Here is a 21190-nt window from a genome sequence, read left to right on the forward strand (position 1 = left end):
TAATAGTGTTGATTAAAATCAAGAAATTCATTTAACCATGTGATTATAAGCAGTTTGGAAAATAATTTAAAAAAAACACAACACTTAATAGTTTAGCTATAGAATGTTATGTTGTTGAGGTTTCTCCAGTATGCACAGGGCCCTTAGGGTACGGCCAGTTCGTCTGTCTCCAGGTTGCGCGCGGATGACAGGCGTCTCCAAAAGCTGCTGAGAAACGCACATGTTGCCTTCAGAGGCGTGGTCATTGTGAACCTTTTTGCCTGATCTCGGTTGGCCATCGGGGCGTGCCCGTATAGAAAGGGGCGTGTGACTCCCCATAACAGTATCATTGCTTTCCGTACCATTAATTTCAGGCGTAGTCGTTTATAACGCTCACTAGATGTGCACATAGATGTGATTAGAGCTCTCACAGTAAGTCATTCATCCCGGGTTTAAGAGGGCTGAAGCAACTGGTCAAGCAGAGTGAAACTAAAACCACCCAGTGCGCATCAGACTAGATTCAAGAGCGCTAATTGGAGCTGTTTTGCCGTAGAGACAGAAGCGTCCCGCCAGACTTGGACCTGACAGTTTACCTACATTATATCCGCAAACTACCTGCAGCTGAACATGGAGCGCAAAATCCCTGATTTCTCCGGCACTTGGGAGATGAAAAACTCTGAAAACTTCGAGGAACTCTTGAAAGCGTTGGGTAAGTGATGGGAGTGAAAATTAGAAAACCCTCATTGCCTTGAATTTTCTTTTCTTTGGCATAGATGCTTTATGTCCCTGCGCAATGACACAGATCAGACGTGTCAGCTCAAACCGTGCCCAATGCTTTCTCAGCATTGTGGGTCAAATATTCCCCTGCGTCCGTGCAACAACTCTATACCTCATAGGTGGGGGGTCTTTGTCATTCTGCAGAACCCAAATCTCAGTGCTTGGCCCCCAGCCAGCTTCATCCCTTTTTTCTTTCTCTCATCTCCCCTTTTGGCCTCGCCTACAAACACAATAGAGACAAACGGTGGCACATCTGTCTGTGTCACAACCTCAGAGAGTGTGTGCGTGTGTCTGGGTTTTGAGGAGGACCGTTATGACACAATACAGTGCAGGGCAGTAGCATCATTATCTGAAGTGTCAGTCATGGAGAAGGACAAACACCTGCTGCTGAGATTCACTCTGTATTATCTGCGTTTGCGTCCCATCACTTGCTTGTACTCTGGGTGGGCGTCAGGGTGTACGCGCGTGCACAACTCCGAGCTGGGTTAGTCCGTCTGTCGTTAGTAGTCATTTCTCATTATATGACTTTCCAGTGCACACCTGGAATCCATGTCATCACGCAGCGCACAGGGAGAGATATGATTACACCAAACAACGCTGCTCTTTATCTCCGTTTGTCGACAGCATATGGGGTCTTTGTGAAATAGCTGTTAAACAGCACTATTGTCCTGAGGACAGACACATCACCACACGGAGCGAGCGAGAATTCCTGATGCACCAATTAGCTTGTGAATTCGGTCCAATAACCCCGTCTATTTGTATCCATCCCTCGTTGTAACTGTATGTGTTTGAGGCGGCAACAAGGGAGAGAGGAGGGGAACTATAACAAAGGGAAAGATGGCGATATGATTAGGTGGCGACCAGTACATTCATGAGAGATTAGGGATTTACTGTGGAGATAGACCTACTGTATATGTGTGTCACTTGATGTGCCTGTGTGGAGTTGTAAGTCAACAGGAATGTCAGTTAAAATTCATAAGATGACAATGTTGGGCCTGAGCCAAAAGTCTGTCACAGATTAAATAAAAGTAAGAGCTTTGACAGTTTACTGGTCTGGAGGGTTCAGTTGTGTGTTAACACAATGTCAAAGAGGAAAAACATCAGTAACGATTAAAGAGAAGCAGTTGTTGCTGATCATCAATCTGGGAAGGGTTATTAGGCAATTTCCAAACTATTTGGAGTCCAACATTTGATAGTGAGAAAGATTATTCACAAGTGGAAAACATTCAAGATAGCTGTCAATCTTCCCAGTGTTGATGTCCCAGTGAGTTCACCCAAACTTCACATTGTGCAATGCTCAGATAAATCACAAAAATCCCATGAGCTACATCTCAGACTCTACAGGCATATCAAATGTTAAAGTGCATGACATTAGAATTAGACAAAGACATATGGCTTCTTTAGAGGGGTTGCAAGAGAAAGCCTCTTTTCTCTAAAAAGAACATGGCAGCACAGGTTAGGTTTGTTTTAAAGACTTCTGGAACAATGTACTTTTGGACTGATGAGACTAAACAGGAGATGTTTGAGCTTAATGCAAAGCACCATGTTTGGAGAAAACCAAATACAACATATCAGCACAAACACCTCATACCAACTGTCGGAGGGCTGATGATTTGGGCTTGTTCTGCAGCCACTGGACCAGGGCACCTTACAGTCACAGATTCCCACAAAACTCAATGAACTGAAGCAACACTTTTAAACAGAGAGGACCACAATTTCTTCACAATTGTGTAAGAAACTGATAACATCATCAGAAAAGAAATGCTTCAAGCTATTACTTCTAAAGGTGTTTCTACAAGCTGTTGAATTGTATTGTTGAATAATGACAAAGTGTACTATTTCATGTGTCTTTGTTTATCTAAGGCTGTATTTACCATATTTTGAGACCTGTAAAGACAAGACGATTTTTTTCTCATATGTTAAACCTTAGAATTGAAGGAAGATGCATTTAATTTTTCACATATGTTCCCTATATTCATGTGCCCCCACATTGGTATGACTGACAGAGAGGAATATCTCCTAATCCCTGGTTTCATTGGGGGCACATTGCAGCTGGATGCAGCCTGTCAGCACCCACTTCCCTTTTCTGTCCATCCATCCATCCATCCTCGCTCCCTTTCCTCACTCCTGCTCTCCCCCTGCTTCCCTGACTCCCTGCCCCAAATGCTTCCCCTGCTCTTTGACCTCTGACCCTGACCGTCTGTCTAGCCGCATCTCTGTGTGTGTGCCCAACATTTGGTGTGAATTTAAGCATTTTGGTCTCAGGTTTGCTTAAGTGTGTTGAAGGAATCTGTAACTTGTAGGATTTTGCAGTTGCTTGAGAAGCTTAGAGCGGTTCAGTAGCTTCCTAATGATCCTCAGGCCTGGACTTTGACCCAGTATTACCGGTACTTAAAACATTAATGTTTCAAACATTACATATTGATGGAGAACCCACTATCCATGAAGGTTTATTTGTTTTTGTTATCCTTTATTATAAGGTATAAGTCATTATACATGGAAAATTGGCTATGTTAAGCCGAAATCCTCCATAGAAGAGCTCTGATAAATTATGTACAAATCTAAGGGGTCCTCTCATTTTTTAAACCATGTTTGCCTAGAAATACTCAAAGGATTCTAATCACTTGATTGTATTATCAACCATTGCACCTGCATTACTGCATGCAGTGGGAGAAAACAATATTAACATATTTTATCTCATTAAAAGTTACAATACAACATTGTAAAAATAAACATACTGTAAATTTAGTGCAGTCAAAAAGTATAACATTTCTCTTTAAAACTGATAATTGGTTTAAAGCCTCCATCGAAGTATTGGCAATTGCCTGCTAACAAATGGTGCAAATATATCCCTCATAAAAATGAGTAAACCCAGTTTCATACAGGGCAGTTTACATGATCTCCATATTCAGAAATAGACAATGATAATGCACATTCTTTATCACACAGTGTACAGTGTAAGGGCTGTAAAGGCTGGACATCCTGATGTGTGCTCAATGACTGAGCATTTCTCTGTGTATATATTTACACTTGATGACAGGTGGGAATGTATGTGAGGCGATAGGTGTGAAACCCAACTCGGCAGGGCACACACACTTCCCCTCGCACTTGGACAGAGATCTTCACACACCACACACAGACCACTGCCCCATGGCTGTCTGACCCCCTCCCCCCCGTGCGCTTCCACAGCGGTCTGCTCCTTGTTCCGTCTCTTTTCCCACGCCGTAACATCAGTTTCTCTCCTTCCATTTTCCTCCTAAAACGTTCATGTTCATTTTGTATCTTTGTTTTGTTTGTAGAGCTTTGCTGGAGGCAGGTGGAATTTATCACCAAGCAAAACAAAAACACAGAAAACATAATTCAAATTGAAGGAAATGAAAATAACACTGCCGATATTTGACTTGAAATATTTCAAAAATTATTTTAGCTGGCAAGACTACACCCTGCTTAAATACACATTTCAATCACAACCCACATCTGCAAAGAAGCATTTTTTATGTTTTGTCCATGTTTAGTTATCCCCATACTGTCAGTTTATGAGTGTGTCCTGTCTGTGGCTGCTTGAAGTTGAAGAAATAATAATATAGATTGCAGAAAGTACAAATCAACACGTCAGTTTGAGTGTTTGGGTCTGTGAGTGTGTGTTTGCATGCGTGCAAAGATGATTAAGTCTGGGGGGAACGCAGATGTGCAGACATGCTTTGTCTACTGACCTCATTGTTTCCTCTGCCATCATTATTGGATAGAGCTGAGCAATGCAAGTCTGCTCCTTTCACGCTGTGCATGCAGGAGAGCACTGGAGCAAAAACACACACACAAAAAGGCTAAGTTCTGTGCTTTTGCGTGACATTAATTTTCCATGTTCCTTTCGAGCTCTCTCCTGTAAATGTTGGAGCACTCATTTTTCTGATGGAAGCACGTCCTATTCAAATGGAAACAACACCCTGTAAGAGTGAGGCTTGCTGTCGGTTCTCACACTTCTTTTGTCTTGCTGATGTGTTTTTAGGTGTGAACGTAATGTTGCGCAAGATTGCAGTGAAGGCAGCCTCGAAGCCGCTGGTGGAGATCACGCAGGATGGAGAGACGATGTCTATCAAAACCTCAACCACAGTCCGCACCACCCACATCACCTTTACTGTGGGGAAGGAGTTCAATGAGACCACAGTGGACGGACGTCCCTGCACGGTACACAACACATGAATACGAATTTATTCCTAAATTAACCTCCGTTGTACTTTGTCTACACACACAAACACATAACTCAGAAGGAGGGAGGGAGCTGTCCAGATGACATCAATCTGTTTAATTTGGCTTTTCATTATATTTGGACTGATAGAACAGCTTTACTCCTCCCTTGCTCTCTGAAGGCATATCGTGCTACACTAGACTCCTTCACACTCTTTACAACCCCTTCAACTTCCCCTTGTCTCTCCATTCCCCCCTCTTGCCCTCTCTTGCCCTGCGTCCCTCCTTAATTCTCCCCGTTACACTCCCCATTTTCCCATAGATGGCCTCTGTTTGGCCGTCTCCAAAGCAAACACATGCAACCATCCAGGGCTTCATTCTACAAACGATGAGCGCATCACAAGTTATCACCTCTCAGTGATCTTGTGTTTCCTCTCCATTAGATATCATTCCATTTTAGATTAATTCATTCATTTATACATCTAACCATTCATACAATGTTCCTGAAAGTCTTTCCTCCCTCATGCCCTCAGAGTTTTCCACGTTGGGAAACCGACAGCAAGATTAGCTGTGAGCAGACTCTGCAAAAAGGAGACGGGCCCAAGACATCCTGGACCCGAGAGATCACCAGTGACGACAAGCTGATCCTGGTAAATCACATGGACTGGCAATGCTGTTTTTGTATATCGTACACTACTAATTACAGCACAGTTATGCTGTAGCTTATGTAATAAGTTTTCAAAAAATTCTATCCACATTTACCTCTAAATTAGCTGTTCATATAGAGCACCTTTTAAACTTTGATAAGATATAAAAGACTTTACAACATGTTTCTCATTCACACACAAACACTCCATGTGAGATTTTCTGCCTTCAGGAAAATGCTAGGGTTAAAAGACACTTGAACATGTGGTAGAATGTGATGGATCTGACAACCACTTGAGCCAAAGTTAGCTTTAGAGTTACAAACCAACTTGGCTTTGATTTTAACGACCCACATCTTCAATTGGACTTTTGGATTAAATGTGAATTAAGATAACTCCTTCAACAGCTGAAAGCTTAAAAATTACACAGGTGAAAGTTCATTCTTGTCCTCAACTTTTTTCACTTCTCAAGTTTGTTGAAAATGTGTCTTTCTTTCTTACGTGTCTTCACAATTACACAAGTGACCACACCGCAGTTGGTCTGCGTCAGGCTGACCAGTCTTGTCAGCCATGCACTCATCAGGATTGGGACATATGCCTTGTCCAGTTGCAAAACAAACTTTCAGAACAAACAGCATTACAAATTGCTGCCATGTGGCTGACATAACTGAGCAGTGGATGCCTGGACAGCAAACTTATTTGTGACCTTTACTGTCCTTTACTTACTATTGTCCTTGTTGTTACTTTCAATTTCTGATGCTCACATATTTCCTTTGTTTTCCAATTAAAACATATCAAAATAGCAAATATGAACACTAGTTTCTGTAAAGAAAATATTGTTTCCTAAGTAAAGGAGCATTTTTGGATTTGTTGGGCTTAACTATGAAGATCTATCTGTGAACCAGTTCAACTGGGGATGATGCTCACATACATCCATCACACCCTGCAGTAAACTGTTTTTTTTTTTAATTGAGCAACCTGTAAATAGAAGAAGCTTTTATGGTGAGGTGCTTGCTTGAGGGTTGTCCAGTGAGTTCACATTTAAGTCGCCTGACAGGCTCCAAAGGACCAAACCCACAACAGCAATCCAGAAGCCAGTGGTAGTTAAATAGTGTGTGAGAGGTTGACGTTTATTTCTAGGCTATAACTTCCCATAAAACAGTAATTGTTCACAACAGCTTCGTGCACTGACGTTATAAAAATAAAAAAAAACTGTTGAGTCATAAAGTAAACTAATGGCTGCTTTGTGGATATTTGAACTTTTAGGATTCAACTGAGGATTTTTGGCCCCGTGTCCCCATTTAATGCCCTTGTTGCCCTTTTTCTTCTTTTCAGACCATGACAGCTGATGATGTGACATGCACTAGAGTCTACGAAAGACAATGAACAAGAGCATTTCTGGCTTTTCATCCTTCCAGCTCCCCCCTTCGCTCCTGCATCACCACAACTCCCCTTTCTCAGTGTTGGGAGATAGAAATCCATAGTTTTATTCCAGTTTCCCTGTAAACCTCACCATGTAATAAGTGTGGTAATTGTATCTTGCATGTCATATATACACTATAGTCCAAGCTCCTGTGTTTTCCTTGTGTCCTACCAGCTGGAGTTTTAAACCCTGTTTGCTTGATCTGCTCAGTGACAGCTCATGTATTTGGCATTGTTTGTACGTCAGTGTGTGTGAGAGTTGTGTGGCAGCAGATGAGGTGTGAGTCTATATTTGTAGATGTGTAAACCATATGAGCTCTTCCAGTATCAGGTCAGTTTTTGTAGCTCTGCTCCTCAACCTTTTCTATCTCATGACAACATTTTATATTTATTACTACACTAGAGTTGTTTTTTTTTACATTGTGTCTCTTTTACATGAAATATGATCATAGGAAAACAACACTTTCTATGGGGAAAACAATAAACCACGTTATTAACTCTGCTTGACGTCGACTCTTGGCTCTCTTGTCCTGAAAACCATTAGGAGCAGAAAGCATTTTATAACTGTGCCTATGTTTTATGGTTTGTGAGTGTAGCTGCAGAATGTGTGCGCATTAGATGGCTCCATCTTATTTTGGGCTTTCTGTCAGCTGTCTGCAACTAGAATAACTTGTTTGTCACCTCCCTTTCAGACTCTCTCACTCTCTTCTCAGTTTTTATATCTTGCCATCCCTCCCTTCCTTCTCTCTCCGTTGATCTCTGAGCCACATGCCCTTGTTATTCCAGACCGTTTCGTGTGGATCTGCTCATCTTGCAATTTTCCTTGCCAAACAAACACAGAAAGTCAGCAGCAGGAATGCCAACAGTAACCTTGGCTCTCTTTTCTGTCTATTTTCAAGTTGATTAAAACAGCTCATACTTTAATGCCCTTAAAGGCTACTTTGTTTGGAGGAATAATCTTTTTTGGCAAAAGACAAAAAACTAAATGAGAAAATTGATAACATCGTCACTTTTGAAGTAAGTTGGAAACAAATGTTGTTTACTGGGAAGACTGGAAACAATAGCAAAACATCTGTGTCACACTGCCAAAGGGTAAATTAGCCACATGTAAATCTCACATAGCTATATCTAATGTGTTTAATTCAGAAAAAAAGCATGTGAAAGTGGTGATGTGCTGAACTATTTCTTCAATGAGTCTTTGCTGCTTGCCTCACAACTAATTAAATACACAATATGCAGCTGTGCCACTTTGGGTTCATTATTGGTAGCAAGTACATATTCAGCTCCATGACTCTCACCCCATACAGAATGAATGATTTCGGGTAGTCAGCCAACATAGACAGGCTTGCATGCAGCCTCCAAAAAGCCTCCAAACACACTGACGAATATTTTGCCTAAATGAGAGTTCATCCACTGGTGTGTGAATGTATGTGATAGAGTAAAAAGCACCGCATAGCCTGTTATACTGTTTGGACTAAGAGCTGCTGTATGAGTTTGTGTGAATGAGTGAATGTTTGAACATTGTATGGATCAGGACCCACATCATTAAAGCAAAAATCCCCTCCCTTTGAACAGGCCAAGAGTTCAGGTTCCTCCTTTATTTTGTCACCCATCTGTACCTGTAACCTTTCAGACTCGTGGGTGGTATTGATCTTCTCATCGTCAGCCTAATCCACTTAAACTCCTCATTTATGGAACATCTGTTGTTATAGCAACCTTGGAGGACAAACATGGGTCAGTGTGCAAGTTGGACTGGGAACCCTATGACAAATCATCAAATGGTCAGCGTGCAGGTCAGTGGGCACGTCTCCAGTGGCAGGAAATGCCAGTTGGATTACAGGGTACAGCTGATTGACAGCAGATGTGCTTAACAACGAACAGGCTGTTAAGGGTCCTGGAAATGGAGAAGGGGCAGGGAGGAAAAGATGGATGACATTGTGTGAGGGAGCATGCACACACACAACAAGCAAAAAACAGAAATGGATGGACTCCTGAGGGAGGAATTTTGTGATGATGAAACCACTTTTAAGAAGTATCTCTTCTTTAATTCTCTTCTTGCCCTGCAGCTGTGTGTAGTTACAGTGTGACCCCAATAAAGTCCCCTCCTTTGCCTCCTGTTCTAATAAAAGGGCTAAATAACTACCCCTCCCTCTCTGTTTATTACCCCCTGGGGCAGTAAAAGGCAGCTGTCTGGCCCCCTTCAAAACGCCCAGGCTGAACTGGACCCCTGTAAAAAAACACACACACACACATTCACATGACAAACTAAAAACTCACATTCTGGAAAGAGGTCACGCATACCATCAAACACACACACTGTACACGCAGCTCATAAAACACTGTTTGTGCACCCAAAAGGTGAACAGCCAAACTGTCGGGTGAACAAAAACCTGTGAAAACGTCTCAAAAAGGTAACAACTCAAGAAGATCTGAGAGAGAAACTGCATCTTTATTTCCACAGGCTGCTGGCTTAGCAGAAAACATAAAGAGGAACAGAAGTAGTTTGGCAGCATTAAAGTAAACATACTCCTGCCCTCCCTGAAAGTCACTGGACTTACTATGTTAAAATTTAAAACACGCTCAAGGATATCCATAATGCGCTTCATTCATTGGAATCAAATTGGAATCTGACACCATTTTACCATGTCTAAAAAGGTAACCAAAGGCAGTCAACAGATATTTGAACAGAAACCCAACATGGGTGCAACGGCCGTTTGTGGGAGAGCAGGTTACTTTAGGTGCCCCGGGGCCACAGGCTGACTCAGGCTTGATAGATGACTTTCGTGCAGGGAGTAGGAGGAGAGGAGTGTGTGTACTTGTCTGCATACTTGAGTGTGTGTCACAAAAGTCAAGACAAGTGATTTGTGATCTGGTTGAAGAAACTATCAGCAAAGGGGTCAAGTGGATTTGGGTCTAGATTGTAAAGAAGTGGGAGGTCTCAGAGGAAAATGCCCCGCAGGAGACTGAGCTGGAGAGCTTGATGGACAAAAAGAGGCAGATTCTCACCACATCTTCATGGTGTGTTGTTACATAAACACACGTTTTCACGGCAAGGGCACCACTGTGACAGTATGATGACAGGAGTGTATCATTAAACACCCTCACATAGCTGACTCTCTCTGTTCAGAGTATTGATTTACACCCCCACACACACCTGCGCAAACTGATATCTGACACTAACAGAGGTAAAGTGTGGCAATCTCCTGTAGCAAACACAATCAGACCACCAAGGAACCTTTCAGGCCTCTGGTAAATCATCTATCAGTGCACATGCAGGCATCCAATACACACTCCTGCTCTTACAGTATGCTGTAGTTTATAGATGAAATTAGAGAAGAAAGGAGTCACTGCAACCGCACGGGCCCTCATGACACCGCTACGTTCATTCCCACGCACACAGTTACAGATAAAAAAATGAGGGTTTAATGTGATCTTAAACCTCTCAAAGTTCCTTTTTTCCGACATCAAATTCGGAGTTGCGCTGTTAATTAGCCACAGGACAGACATGAGAGAACGTGGAAGGTATGCAATAAAGGTCTTAAAAGATGTCTGGAAATCTTGAGTCTATGGCTGGTACCTTGGCCTGCTGAGGCACACAGGACACTCAGACCAGGACAACCTCCTCACTTTAACATCTGGGCAGAAAATTCCTCTATTAAGGAAAATTAAATCAAATACGGAGAGTTGAAGTCAAAGACTGAAGGAGAAGTTAGGTAAGTACAAATGCTTGCTCTTAACTTCCTTGGCTGATGTTATAAAATATAACTTTCACTTATAAACAAAGAAGCTAAAGTTTCATTTATGTGCTTGGCTACTGTCAGCTCCGTGAGGGGAATCTCCCAACTGATATCACCGGTCTGGCATGAGAATGCTCATCCATCTCCTCTTTTAAGGACAATGGTCTCACAGTATACCAGGAGTGGACTGAATGAAGTCTTTGTAGAGGTGAAGAATGTAATAACAAATCTGATTACAGACTCTTAATGCTGAACTCTGAATCAACTGCGGAGAAGATGGAAGATAGTGTTTGAAGCCAGAATATGAGACACAGGCTGAGTGTGGGTGAAATTTAAGAGGTAGTGAGTACAGTCAGTCACAAGGACTGCACACTGATGTTCCCTTTGATTGGAAATTTATTTTCCTGTCTATAATGGCAAGCTATCAAGCAGCTCAACCCAGAGTCATGGTGCTCCTGCTGCTGAATGCTAACGCTCAGATCATGTTTTGATGTTGGGTTGCAGTTCCCAACCTTAATTTTACCCACTGGAGCTGTGCAGTTGTTTCCTATGCAGATGATGAGAAATATTGACCAGTTATCCATGCTTTTTTCTGCAAACTCTTTTTTTTGTTGTTGTTTTTTTTGTAAGGCATAACCCCCACAAGTAAAAGCGTTCTGAGATGAGGAAACAGACACCTCCACTCTTGTCCAGTTTTGCGAACGCCTGACTCCAATTATCTTTTGTTGATATCATTAGTCTTGGAATTCATATACTGTTCCAGCCAACACTTTGAGATGTAAAACTACACCATGATTTGTTTGTTGTTATTTAAACACATTGTGGTTTAAGACATGTCAAACAATTTCATTATGGTTCACACAAACCCTGTATCGTGGATTTTTACAGCACATAACTTTTCCATCAGACAGTTTAGTTTGTAGAGGCTCACCATATTGGAAACTGGCCCACGTTCCACTGCCACATAGTCTGGGTCAGAAATTATACTTGATTCTCCAAACTAAGAACATACTGACTGACATCCACTGCAGGCAAGAATGACTACTTTAGATATTTTTACTAAGATATGTGAAAAGAAAAAAGAAATCCCCTACTTTTATGTAGAGAAAGGGAGATTTAGGAGGGGCTTGTGAGGGCAGATGTCTATGAGGATGATCAGGGGTTACATGTGATCCACTGTCCATGATCAATGACTTATCACTTGTTTTTAGATCTGCTTTCTGTGAAGCCTCACACGCACACTGCTGAGCAGACCCACACAAAAATAAAGGATCAATTTCAATAAATAAAGATCAACATATTCTAAAAAATTGGAAATTGTTTGATTAATTACACTTAAAGTAATTCCTGACATTTAAAAAAAACAGCAGTAGTCTGATCATTGGCTTTTAAAGAGCTTAAGAAAGCAGCAAGCAAAGGTTTGGACAAATGCTGATGACAGTGTGAGTAAATGATGATTTGAACTTCAAAGGGCACAAACTTAAAGATGACTTTTTAAAGCAAGAGCCTTTTTTTTCAATTGCCATGTTTTATGGTGTCAAAGTAACAAAAAACACAAAGCATCAAGCGAAACACTTTGTCAGTACTCAGTGACATCCCCTGTGGCAAGTATCACAGCTTGTAAAGTCTTTTTATTACAGCCAAGAATCTTTTAAATCATTCCTCCTCCAGTTCTGCAAGATTCTTGGACTGTTTTGCATGCGCTGCTCTTTGTGGGTCTATACAAAGGATGATTTTGCTGTTGTAGAGCCCATCTTATCATTTTCAGCTTTTTCTTTTAAACAAATGTTGCAGTCCTTCTCTCTGGTTTTTGCTAATCCATTGAATTAATCCATTCATCTATCATTGAGGTGTTTCCCATGGCACTGGCTGTAACACAAGCCCAGAGCAGTTCAATTCACCTCTGTGATTGACAGTTGGAGAGGTGTTCTATTCCTGAAGTTTTCTTCGAGCATATCTTTGCTCATTGCAGCCAAGTTTTACTTTTACTGATGAATAATTGTGTGGTGATTATGCAGGAAATGTCTGATTACTCCACATGGTTTGTCTTGCACAATCCCATGAGCTGCAAGGTTTCATCCACTGTTCCTAATAACTGTGACTTGTTAATTACAGTCAGGTGAAAAAGAGATCACACCCCTTTTCAATTCAAAGATCTTTATGCACCGGGCTTAATGATAAAAATTTGGACCCTACCAGATCTTGAACTGATGTAAATACAACCTCAGAAACAGCAACATATGACATATTCCACCATGTTATTATCTATTCAACAAAAACTAAGACAAATTGCTGAAGCAGGGTGTGAAAAACTAAGTACATCCCATTATATAATAACTTGTGGCACCTTTTTATAGAAGCAATAAATGTAGACTAACTCCTAAATGTCTTGGATGTTTTCCACTTCTGAAAAATCTTTCTCACTGTGGAATGATGGACTCCAAATAGTTTGGAAAAGGCTTTACAGCTTTCCCCAGATTATGGGGCGCAACAATTGTTCTCTAAGATGATTGCTGATGTCTTTCCTCCTTGGCGTTGTGTTAGTATGCTAGTTAGCCGATTAGAAGAACTCATGGCTCTTAATTGTTGGGACACGATTTGGGAAGACAGGATATTTCTAATTCTTTGAATCTGCATCACATGGCCTTTTCTGACGATGACTGTGAACAAGCCATAACAAGCTTATTAAAGCATAACAAGTCGGTTAAGGTCTGAGACCTGGATAAAGTCCAAACTTTCACCTATTTCCTTACCTTTAGTACATTTTATATTGTACTAAAATGATTTCATCCCCAACTCACTTAACTTTCATTACAAACAGAAATTTGGACCAAACTCATACATGCCATTGTAAATAGGGTTAAATAACCTGGCTATTTAATACATGATATCAGCATATCACCTTCTCTTTCCTCTATTTTCTAGCATACTAGAGACTAGCACGTCATAGCGGGACACAGCGTAATGCTGGCTGGGTCGTGTCGTGCTGAGGTGTCATTTAACTGGTTGCAGAGGGCTGCGATTTGAGAAACAGAGGTGGAGGACACAAACAGTGTGAAAACCTAACCGACTGCATGTACACAAAAAACATGTGAGTACATGAAAATGTCCCTAAGCAGCTATTCAAAATTTGGCGCACGTGTGTGAGAAAAGTAAAGTTTTTTCAGAAAGACAAACACATTCTTGACGGGAATAGATGAAGCGCACCCAACACAAGGGACGTTTCAGGAGCACCTGATGACAGAAAGGAAAACAGGCTTGTCTGCTAACACTACACTGTCACTACCGTCGAATGTATCCACAAATCACAGCTACTGTACTGCATAGATAAAATGTGACACACTTGTGCTATGATCTTCTAATGCCCTCCGTCTATGCATCCACACAGACATGCTCTGTGTCTGACACTGATTTACTGATCATGCAAGAGGCAGAATATCCCATGGACACGCCAACTAATACTTGTACGCCGAGCAGACATTCCCTCCTGAAATGTACATTCTCCAAGAAAGAGGAAAGCAGGCAAACTGAGCACAGGGCATCAAAAACAACCAGTCTCTGCTGCTTACAAAATGCATCCTAATACACAGTCAATTGTAAAAATCAATATGCATAAAACTTATTTTATTGAAACATTAAAACTCTTACATGGCTAATCAATATCAGCACAGATAATAAAGATTATTTTATAGCAGTATTTGCTCTTATGCGCAGCAGTGGTTTGTAAAAGCTGTAAATGTTATGTGCTCTGCATTGATGTAAGTTGTGTTGTTACAGCAGTGTGACTCTGCAAAGTTGGATTTTATGCCTCACGTTAATGGGCCCCTGCATAGTTCCCACTGGTGTGAAACAGTCAGTGTGTGAGAGAGTGTGTGCACATTGGTGCTTTGATTCCACCTCAGTGCAGGAATCCGTGGTTGTGTACAGTGAGGTTTGGTTGCGTGTGAGCAAGTGCATCAGACTTGACATGCAGCTGCCAGTCAGCACGACAATGCTGCTAGTCGAGTTACAGTAACCACAACGTGCCAAAATGCTAATGTGCGTCATTGCAGAAATATCAAACAATGTATGTTTTTCTTGGTGTGGCAGTTCCTTACATCATTGTACATTGTCATTTTTGGAATATACTCTTAAGTGCTTCAAAAGAAAACAGAGAGTGTAGAAAGTCGAGAAGGGAATGGCAATAATGGCAAGGACACTGATGAAGATCAATGTCAACTATGCAGTAAATGTAGGGGAAATGATGGTGAGACTGAGGTCAGTTCTTTAATTACCATCATGTTTTCTCCCACTGGACTCATAGATCAAAGCAAATGAAGTTCCTCTCATTATAGATGTGATGGCGACTTATGAGTCTACTCTCCCAGCCCAGTGCGCTCTCCGTCTTGCTGCTGGCAGACACCCATCACCACATGATGAGTCTTGGGAAAGCTGATTGCAAAAGAATGAAAAAAGAAAAAGACATTCAGGGACATTCTTTCAAACGTGAAAGGAGGAATTCAGCATTTTTATGAATCTAACATCAGCTGATCATCATGAGTTATCATAAAGACATTCAAGACAAGCTAGCTGTGGATGATGTTTGCAACTAAACACTTGTTTAGAAGAGACATTGAACTTCTCACACAGACTGCAGTGCATCTCAGCCGGGCTTGGGAGGTACTGTACATTAGTTGAAACAAAGCGACACCAAGTGGTGATAAGTTAAATAGTTTTAGCAGCAACCACTGTTACTATCAGCCCATTATCACAATTGCTGTTTCAATATGGCTGCATTTGACGTTTTTAAGGACAAAAGTCTCTTTGGTTGGCACAAGAACGCACAAAGTAAAATGAAATGCAACATAATTTACCAAAAAGCAAAAAAAAATAAAAACAAACAAACAAAAAAATTTGAATAATTGAATTTAGTTGTTCATAAATTTGTGATATCTTACTACTTAGGCATGTTTAAAAGAACTACAGTAGATACCTTCAATTCTGCTAATTTCTTTTATAATTCAAGCAAGTCATAACAAGCCTAATCTGGCTTTTCTATTCTTAAGGTTGATGAAAAGGTTGATGAAAAAACAGAAGGTTCACCTTGTGGTGAACCTTCTGTATTTGCTCTTGTAAAAGCATATCTTTATGGTTATATTGGATAATGATATACCTACTGTGAATCTGGGAGAGGGATCCCAAGTGAAGGGATTTTTTTCTTTACAAACTGTTGTGTTGCGTGGAATCAGAGGTCTTTTCATGTCAGAGAGCTGTCAGTTAATATTATTTTTTCCTCAGGGCACACCAAACTGTTTTGTTTTGTTTTCACACCTTAATGATGCCCTGCTGAACCTCAATGAGAGATCTTTTTGACTGGGTGTTACGGCTTCACAACAATGGCTTCCAAATATAAATGCAACACTTAAAACCAACAACAGAAGTTCAAATTAAACTTTTAAATTACACTTGAGCCCCTGAGAGAGGGTTCTAAATACTAAAGCACTGTAATCTCAAAACCCCTCCCAGCATAAATCTTAAAACCCCAACAAATTCATATCAAATGTACAAGTCTGCACATTTCGCCAAAGTCATTATTGTAACTTGAGCATGTTTTGATAGCTATAGCTAAGATAACAAAAGTGTTTGATTATATCTGGAGCAAACCTTCGAAAACTCTTACATTTAGTATATCAGTCTTAACACTGATATGTAGATTACATTTTTTCCCAATGTTGGAATAACAAACCAGTGTTTCAGTCTGGTTCCAAACCTTACAATGTCAAGAACTGGTGAATTGGTTGGATTTATGCCTGCAACTATTTAACTGCAACAATATAAGTTGACTGGATGTTAGTTTAGTACTAATATGAAGTTCACACATGACAGGACAAACTGCCTCTATGCATCAGTGCTATTTTTAGCTGACGTTAGCAACGATACTAAGGGTCCAAATGCAAAACATGGTTAGATTGGCAAAGTTTAGGTGTTTTCCACGAGCAAGACGTCCTTGTGTAACTGAATATCTTTCTCGTTAGCCACAGTACTTTCTATAAAAAGGGCCGCTTAAAGTGCTGCTAGCTGCTGTGACAAAACAGCCCTATTGATATTTATTATTGCAACCATGGTTGAGAATGCTAACTGTGGCCGTGTTATTTAGAATGAAGATTTTTAACACACTCTTCTGTAGATGAAAGTCCTTGACTGGGTGTCAGAATCAGTTGAGTTTGGATTCAGAAATAACTTCTAGTGGTCTTTCCATGTAAAAGAGCCATCCTTTTTGATCTATCAATCAACTTTTTTATTATTTGAAGGGAATTTCAACCCACAACAACTGCTCAACATGTCATTTTAGTAAAGAGCCATTTAATACAACTTAATGACATACCAAAAGTCTTTGTTAGGTCTTAGTAGTGTGCCAACGGTGCCCCCTTTAGGTCATACTGAGCCCTCTCTTTTGTTGTGATGAGAAATGAATTGTCTAATCTAAAAAGAATGTTTGATTGGACTTTGGACTACGATTTCAATGGGAGATCATGCACGTCTGGATAATACTGCTTTTGTTTGTCCAGGGAATAAATTTCTCTGTTAGATGTGATCTGACTGTCAATTGAGACGTTTATTTTTCTCAGGGCTTGAATCAACTAATATCTTATTTTTTTTCTTTCTGGGAATAAAAACAAGAACTCAAAAGTCTGTTATCTCCTTAATTGATTTATTGCTTGGACATGAAATATGTATTTATTTACTCAACAGATGATGGAATATTTTGGTAAAGCTCTTATAACATCTACATCTAAACTGGCTCATTTCATGTCTATTGTCTCAGTGTCTCAGTGAGGCAGATTTGGGAAATCTGTGTGCAATTACTGCCCGAAACTCTTAAGCACACGACTATAATTATATAGTTTAATAAGAATTTGACCTTTTGAGGAGTGGCTGTTGTTTCAGGCCAAAATCTGAAGGTGTGGCTCAATTTTTTTTTCTAAAGCAGTCAGTGACTCCTCGCACCCTGTAGATGGAGCCATTGTAATACTGAGGAAGAAACACTCATCAGATGAGAAACACAGCAATCCTTTATTATCATCCTGGAATGAGTAGAAACCTCACACATTAGCGATTAATTACATGTAACTTTGACATTACTGCTCCTCACTTTCTTGTGTAGAAGTGTGAATCCCAAACACTCATGATTTTTTACGTGTTTACTCCGTGAGTATCACTAAATTTGATGATAATTATTATTTCGTACATCTGAATTCATTTTTCTAAGAAGAATCTCAGAATCATTTCCAGATTTGTTTTTTTCATTCTTACATTAATTTGATTTGCAGGTCTTTTGACAACAATCAGTTGACCATGTCACAGCGCAAAAAGCACAGGTGGAACAGTTAAAGATTATTGATTGCACAGGTCCAGGATGTTGTTGTATAATGTTGCATTTAGGTCGAACAGGGCTACAACTCTGTTTGACAAGCCAGTAGGGGTCTAGCAGGTCTGTACAATCCCCCTCTCTGTCAGTCTGTATTTGGTTAAAGCAACGAGTGGTGTTTTACAGAGCAGCTAAACCGAGAATATAAACGGCTTTTGGTTTGCCACTTTCGTGCAAAACTCCTGCCAGCGCGACTTATTTTTTCGAGCGCAACGTTACAGAACAAACATCTAGAAATCAAACTGATGGGTTGTTCTAAAATACATTTATTGACTTTTTATTAACTTTCATAACTGTAGGACAATTTTGATTATGGCAAGTCTCCAAAGGGCAAAAAGACTGATTTAGAAAGGTGCAACAACAAACAAGCCATGCGAGTTTAATCCGTAAAGATTTATTGTCAACAAAGAAATCAGGGGTGAACTGAGCCATCTTAAAGATTTTAAGAGAAACTGCCTGAGAAAGGAGTGTGAGAAGGAGCGAGAGAGGGAGTTGTGGTTTGTCAGTAAGAACCAGTATACTCCGAGATTCTGGTGGATGGAGGTGGACGGATGAAGGGAGGGGAGCTGAGAGGATAAATGCGCTCTTTCATTTCAAAGAGAGAAATCCGTTACCAGCGGCACGTATCTACACTGAGAAAGACCCTGGAGAATCGAGATTTTTCTTGTAAATTTAATAAACTATGCTGAGAGGATCATGAATGAACCATTCGAATTACCATCGAAACCGCGCACAACAGTTGAGCTTAAACTTTGGGTTTGAGGAGCAGAGTTTCTGTTGCAAGACAGCCTGATCTTCAAAGACGCGCTCCAGAGTCCCGAGGGATAAGGCTCGCTGCTGATCAATCGTTTAAGAAGGTGTTACACATTTGTAATGGTTCATTGATTCTGAAGTGCGGAACTTGTTGGATGGGACAGGTGCAGGAATTTCCACGGCCAAATCATGGATTACTGAAGTGTCAAAAAGGTTTTTTTCCCTCTTCTCAACCATAAAGACAGATAAAATGCAAATCTGAAGACTGCAATATACAGAGTTTGAGAGGCCGTAACAGCCGAAGCCACAAATAACAACTATCATCTTTAATATTTTAATTCAAACGGTTTATTTTTCCCCAATTTATATAATTTATAAGATCTCGAAACTTTTTCTGTAAACGAACTAATCCTGAAGTGAGTCACACATGTACAGCCGAAATGCCAGTGCTGCACCGTTTGATCGGATTTTACACATCTCTTGAGGAAAGAGAGAGCTGAAAGTGCGGTGGACACATACGCACTGCATCTACCAGCTCAGGGGACACCTCTTTATAAACAGAGAAGGAAAAAGAACTGACCAGAGAGGCTGCTTTCATTCGGTTTTATAAATGGAGCTGCACAGATACTTGTTGTGCCTGGAATTTGTACTCCTTCTTAAAGGTAAGATATTTCAGACTGGCAAAGTTTAACTTGTTTTCATTTCCAAAACTTAGCAATCCTTTCATTTTTGCATGATTAAGAATGAACCACTGAATCATTGTTTCAGGGTGACAAAGCAGCTTAAATTCTGAACCCCATATAAAACATTTCTCCTTGAAAAGTTAACTTCTTGTTCAAGCTAATTGATGCCTGTTCACTGCCCAATTCCTCCCCGTCCCTCAGCACTTCCTCAGTGTCATTAACCTGCTCAGCTTTAACAGACAACATGTGTCAGTAATGGTGTCACACGTGTCTCCTTGAGTTCCACAGAGCCTTATTCTGTGACAGTAAACTACTGACGAGACATTCCTCAGATGTGTGTGCGGAGGAGAAATCAGGCATGTAAAGCAAAAAGCCTGGCCACGCTCCACTTGTCATATAGATCAAACGTACAGACAGCAGAGCCCGGCAAACTGATTGTTTCTGGCTCAATTGTTGATCCTTCGATAAATCTGTCATGGAAGTTTGCACTGAGCACATATTTCACTTTTGTTGGAGACCAGAGGATGTTTGGAAGCATAAGAGATAGAACACCATTTCCCAAAAGGTTGGCTCACACGTGAAATGTAAATAAAACTAAAATGTTTTGTAGATCACTTCACCATATTTTTTTTTTGGACAACATATCAAATGTGGAAACTCTGAGCTGTGTAATGCTAAAACAACAACAACAAAAAAACCAAAAACATTTCAATAGTAAAGATGGTGAGTAGTTCAACATTTTAAAAGAACGCCTGAGTAAATTAAATATAAAGCCATTTAGGAATAACTATACTGTTAAGAAGTTTGGGGTTACATCAGTTCATCATATAAATCTTAAAAAAAAAGGGACAAATCTGTAAATATGTATTGAACGGCCATGATCCTCAGGAAGCGCTGCATTGGAACCAGACACAATTTTGAGCTCAGGAAAACTTCTGAAAACTACCTTCAGCAAGCACAGTTCATTACTGCATCCACAAAGGCAAAGTATTACTTAATCATGATGTGGAAGGGAACCTGGAGGCAGGACAAACGCTGCCCTGGGGGTCGTCCAGGTTGACAGAGGAGGGATCCAAGGAGGACGACCAGGTGGTGGAAGCAGACACCTCTGAGACTAGAGTTGCACCTGAACTCCTAAGAAATGGGCACATGAGCCTAGAAGGCAAGAAAGATCTGTGGTGCTGGTACTGGAAGTGTCTCTGGCAAGGACCAAGGCACAGGCTTCAGAAGCACTTTGACGGGAGCTACTGCACTGGAGGAGCGTAACAGCAGACTTCATCGGTTGCACCAAACACCCTTGAAAAAACTTCTCCTCCAATGGGTTAAGCTCAGGAATGCAAGTCACTGAGGAAGCATAAGTTCTGTGCAGCATATAGACTGGAGCAAATAGCCTTGTCTCTTCCCAATATATTTCTTATGGGATAGCTCCATGGCTTGCTCCAGCTGAAGGCTGGTGAGCGGGATGCCTGTCTGCTGTATGGTTTCATGCTGGTCAGATCCTTCTGTCATGGGGTTTTGGTTAAGAGAGGACCAAAACACAGACAGAAAATTGTAGACTTAGAAAGAATTCAGAAACAACGAGATTGTAATGAGTCAAGCTGT

At 40.7% G+C, this 21190-nt stretch overlaps 2 protein-coding genes across 2 annotated transcripts in view; both read left to right on the plus strand.

Annotated features, from left to right (window-relative positions):
• The first annotated feature begins 336 nt into the window (after positions 1 to 336).
• Positions 337 to 7509, plus strand: crabp2a (cellular retinoic acid binding protein 2, a). Its single transcript, XM_072394191.1, has 4 exons — positions 337 to 688; positions 4763 to 4941; positions 5475 to 5591; positions 6921 to 7509. Exons 1-4 carry the CDS (start codon positions 607 to 609, stop codon positions 6969 to 6971), a joined length of 429 nt encoding a protein of 142 aa, XP_072250292.1. The 5' UTR covers positions 337 to 606; the 3' UTR covers positions 6972 to 7509.
• Positions 7510 to 18700: 11191 nt separating this feature from the next.
• Positions 18701 to 21190, plus strand: part of itga10 (integrin, alpha 10) — a 29914-nt gene continuing 27424 nt past the window's right edge. Inside the window, exon 1 of the mRNA XM_072394192.1 lies at positions 18701 to 19567. Within this exon, the coding sequence (XP_072250293.1) occupies positions 19516 to 19567 (52 nt within the window). The 5' untranslated portion in view covers positions 18701 to 19515. The remainder of the gene's footprint in view (positions 19568 to 21190) is intronic.

Source organism: Leuresthes tenuis, unplaced genomic scaffold (assembly GCF_036924035.1).
Source record: "Leuresthes tenuis unplaced genomic scaffold, fLeuTen1.0.hap1 SCAF_10, whole genome shotgun sequence".
NCBI classification, from domain to species: Eukaryota; Metazoa; Chordata; class Actinopteri; order Atheriniformes; family Atherinopsidae; genus Leuresthes; species Leuresthes tenuis.

What these genes read in the sequence shown, in the direction of transcription:
- crabp2a (XM_072394191.1), top strand. Translation starts at nt 607, where the DNA reads ATGGAGCGCAAAATCCCTGATTTCTCCGGCACTTGGGAGATGAAAAAC. An exon ending in TGGACGGACGTCCCTGCACG is followed by an intron (nt 4,942 to 5,474) that starts GTACACAACACA and finishes TCATGCCCTCAG; the next exon opens with AGTTTTCCACGTTGGGAAAC. An exon ending in GTGACGACAAGCTGATCCTG is followed by an intron (nt 5,592 to 6,920) that starts GTAAATCACATG and finishes TCTTCTTTTCAG; the next exon opens with ACCATGACAGCTGATGATGT.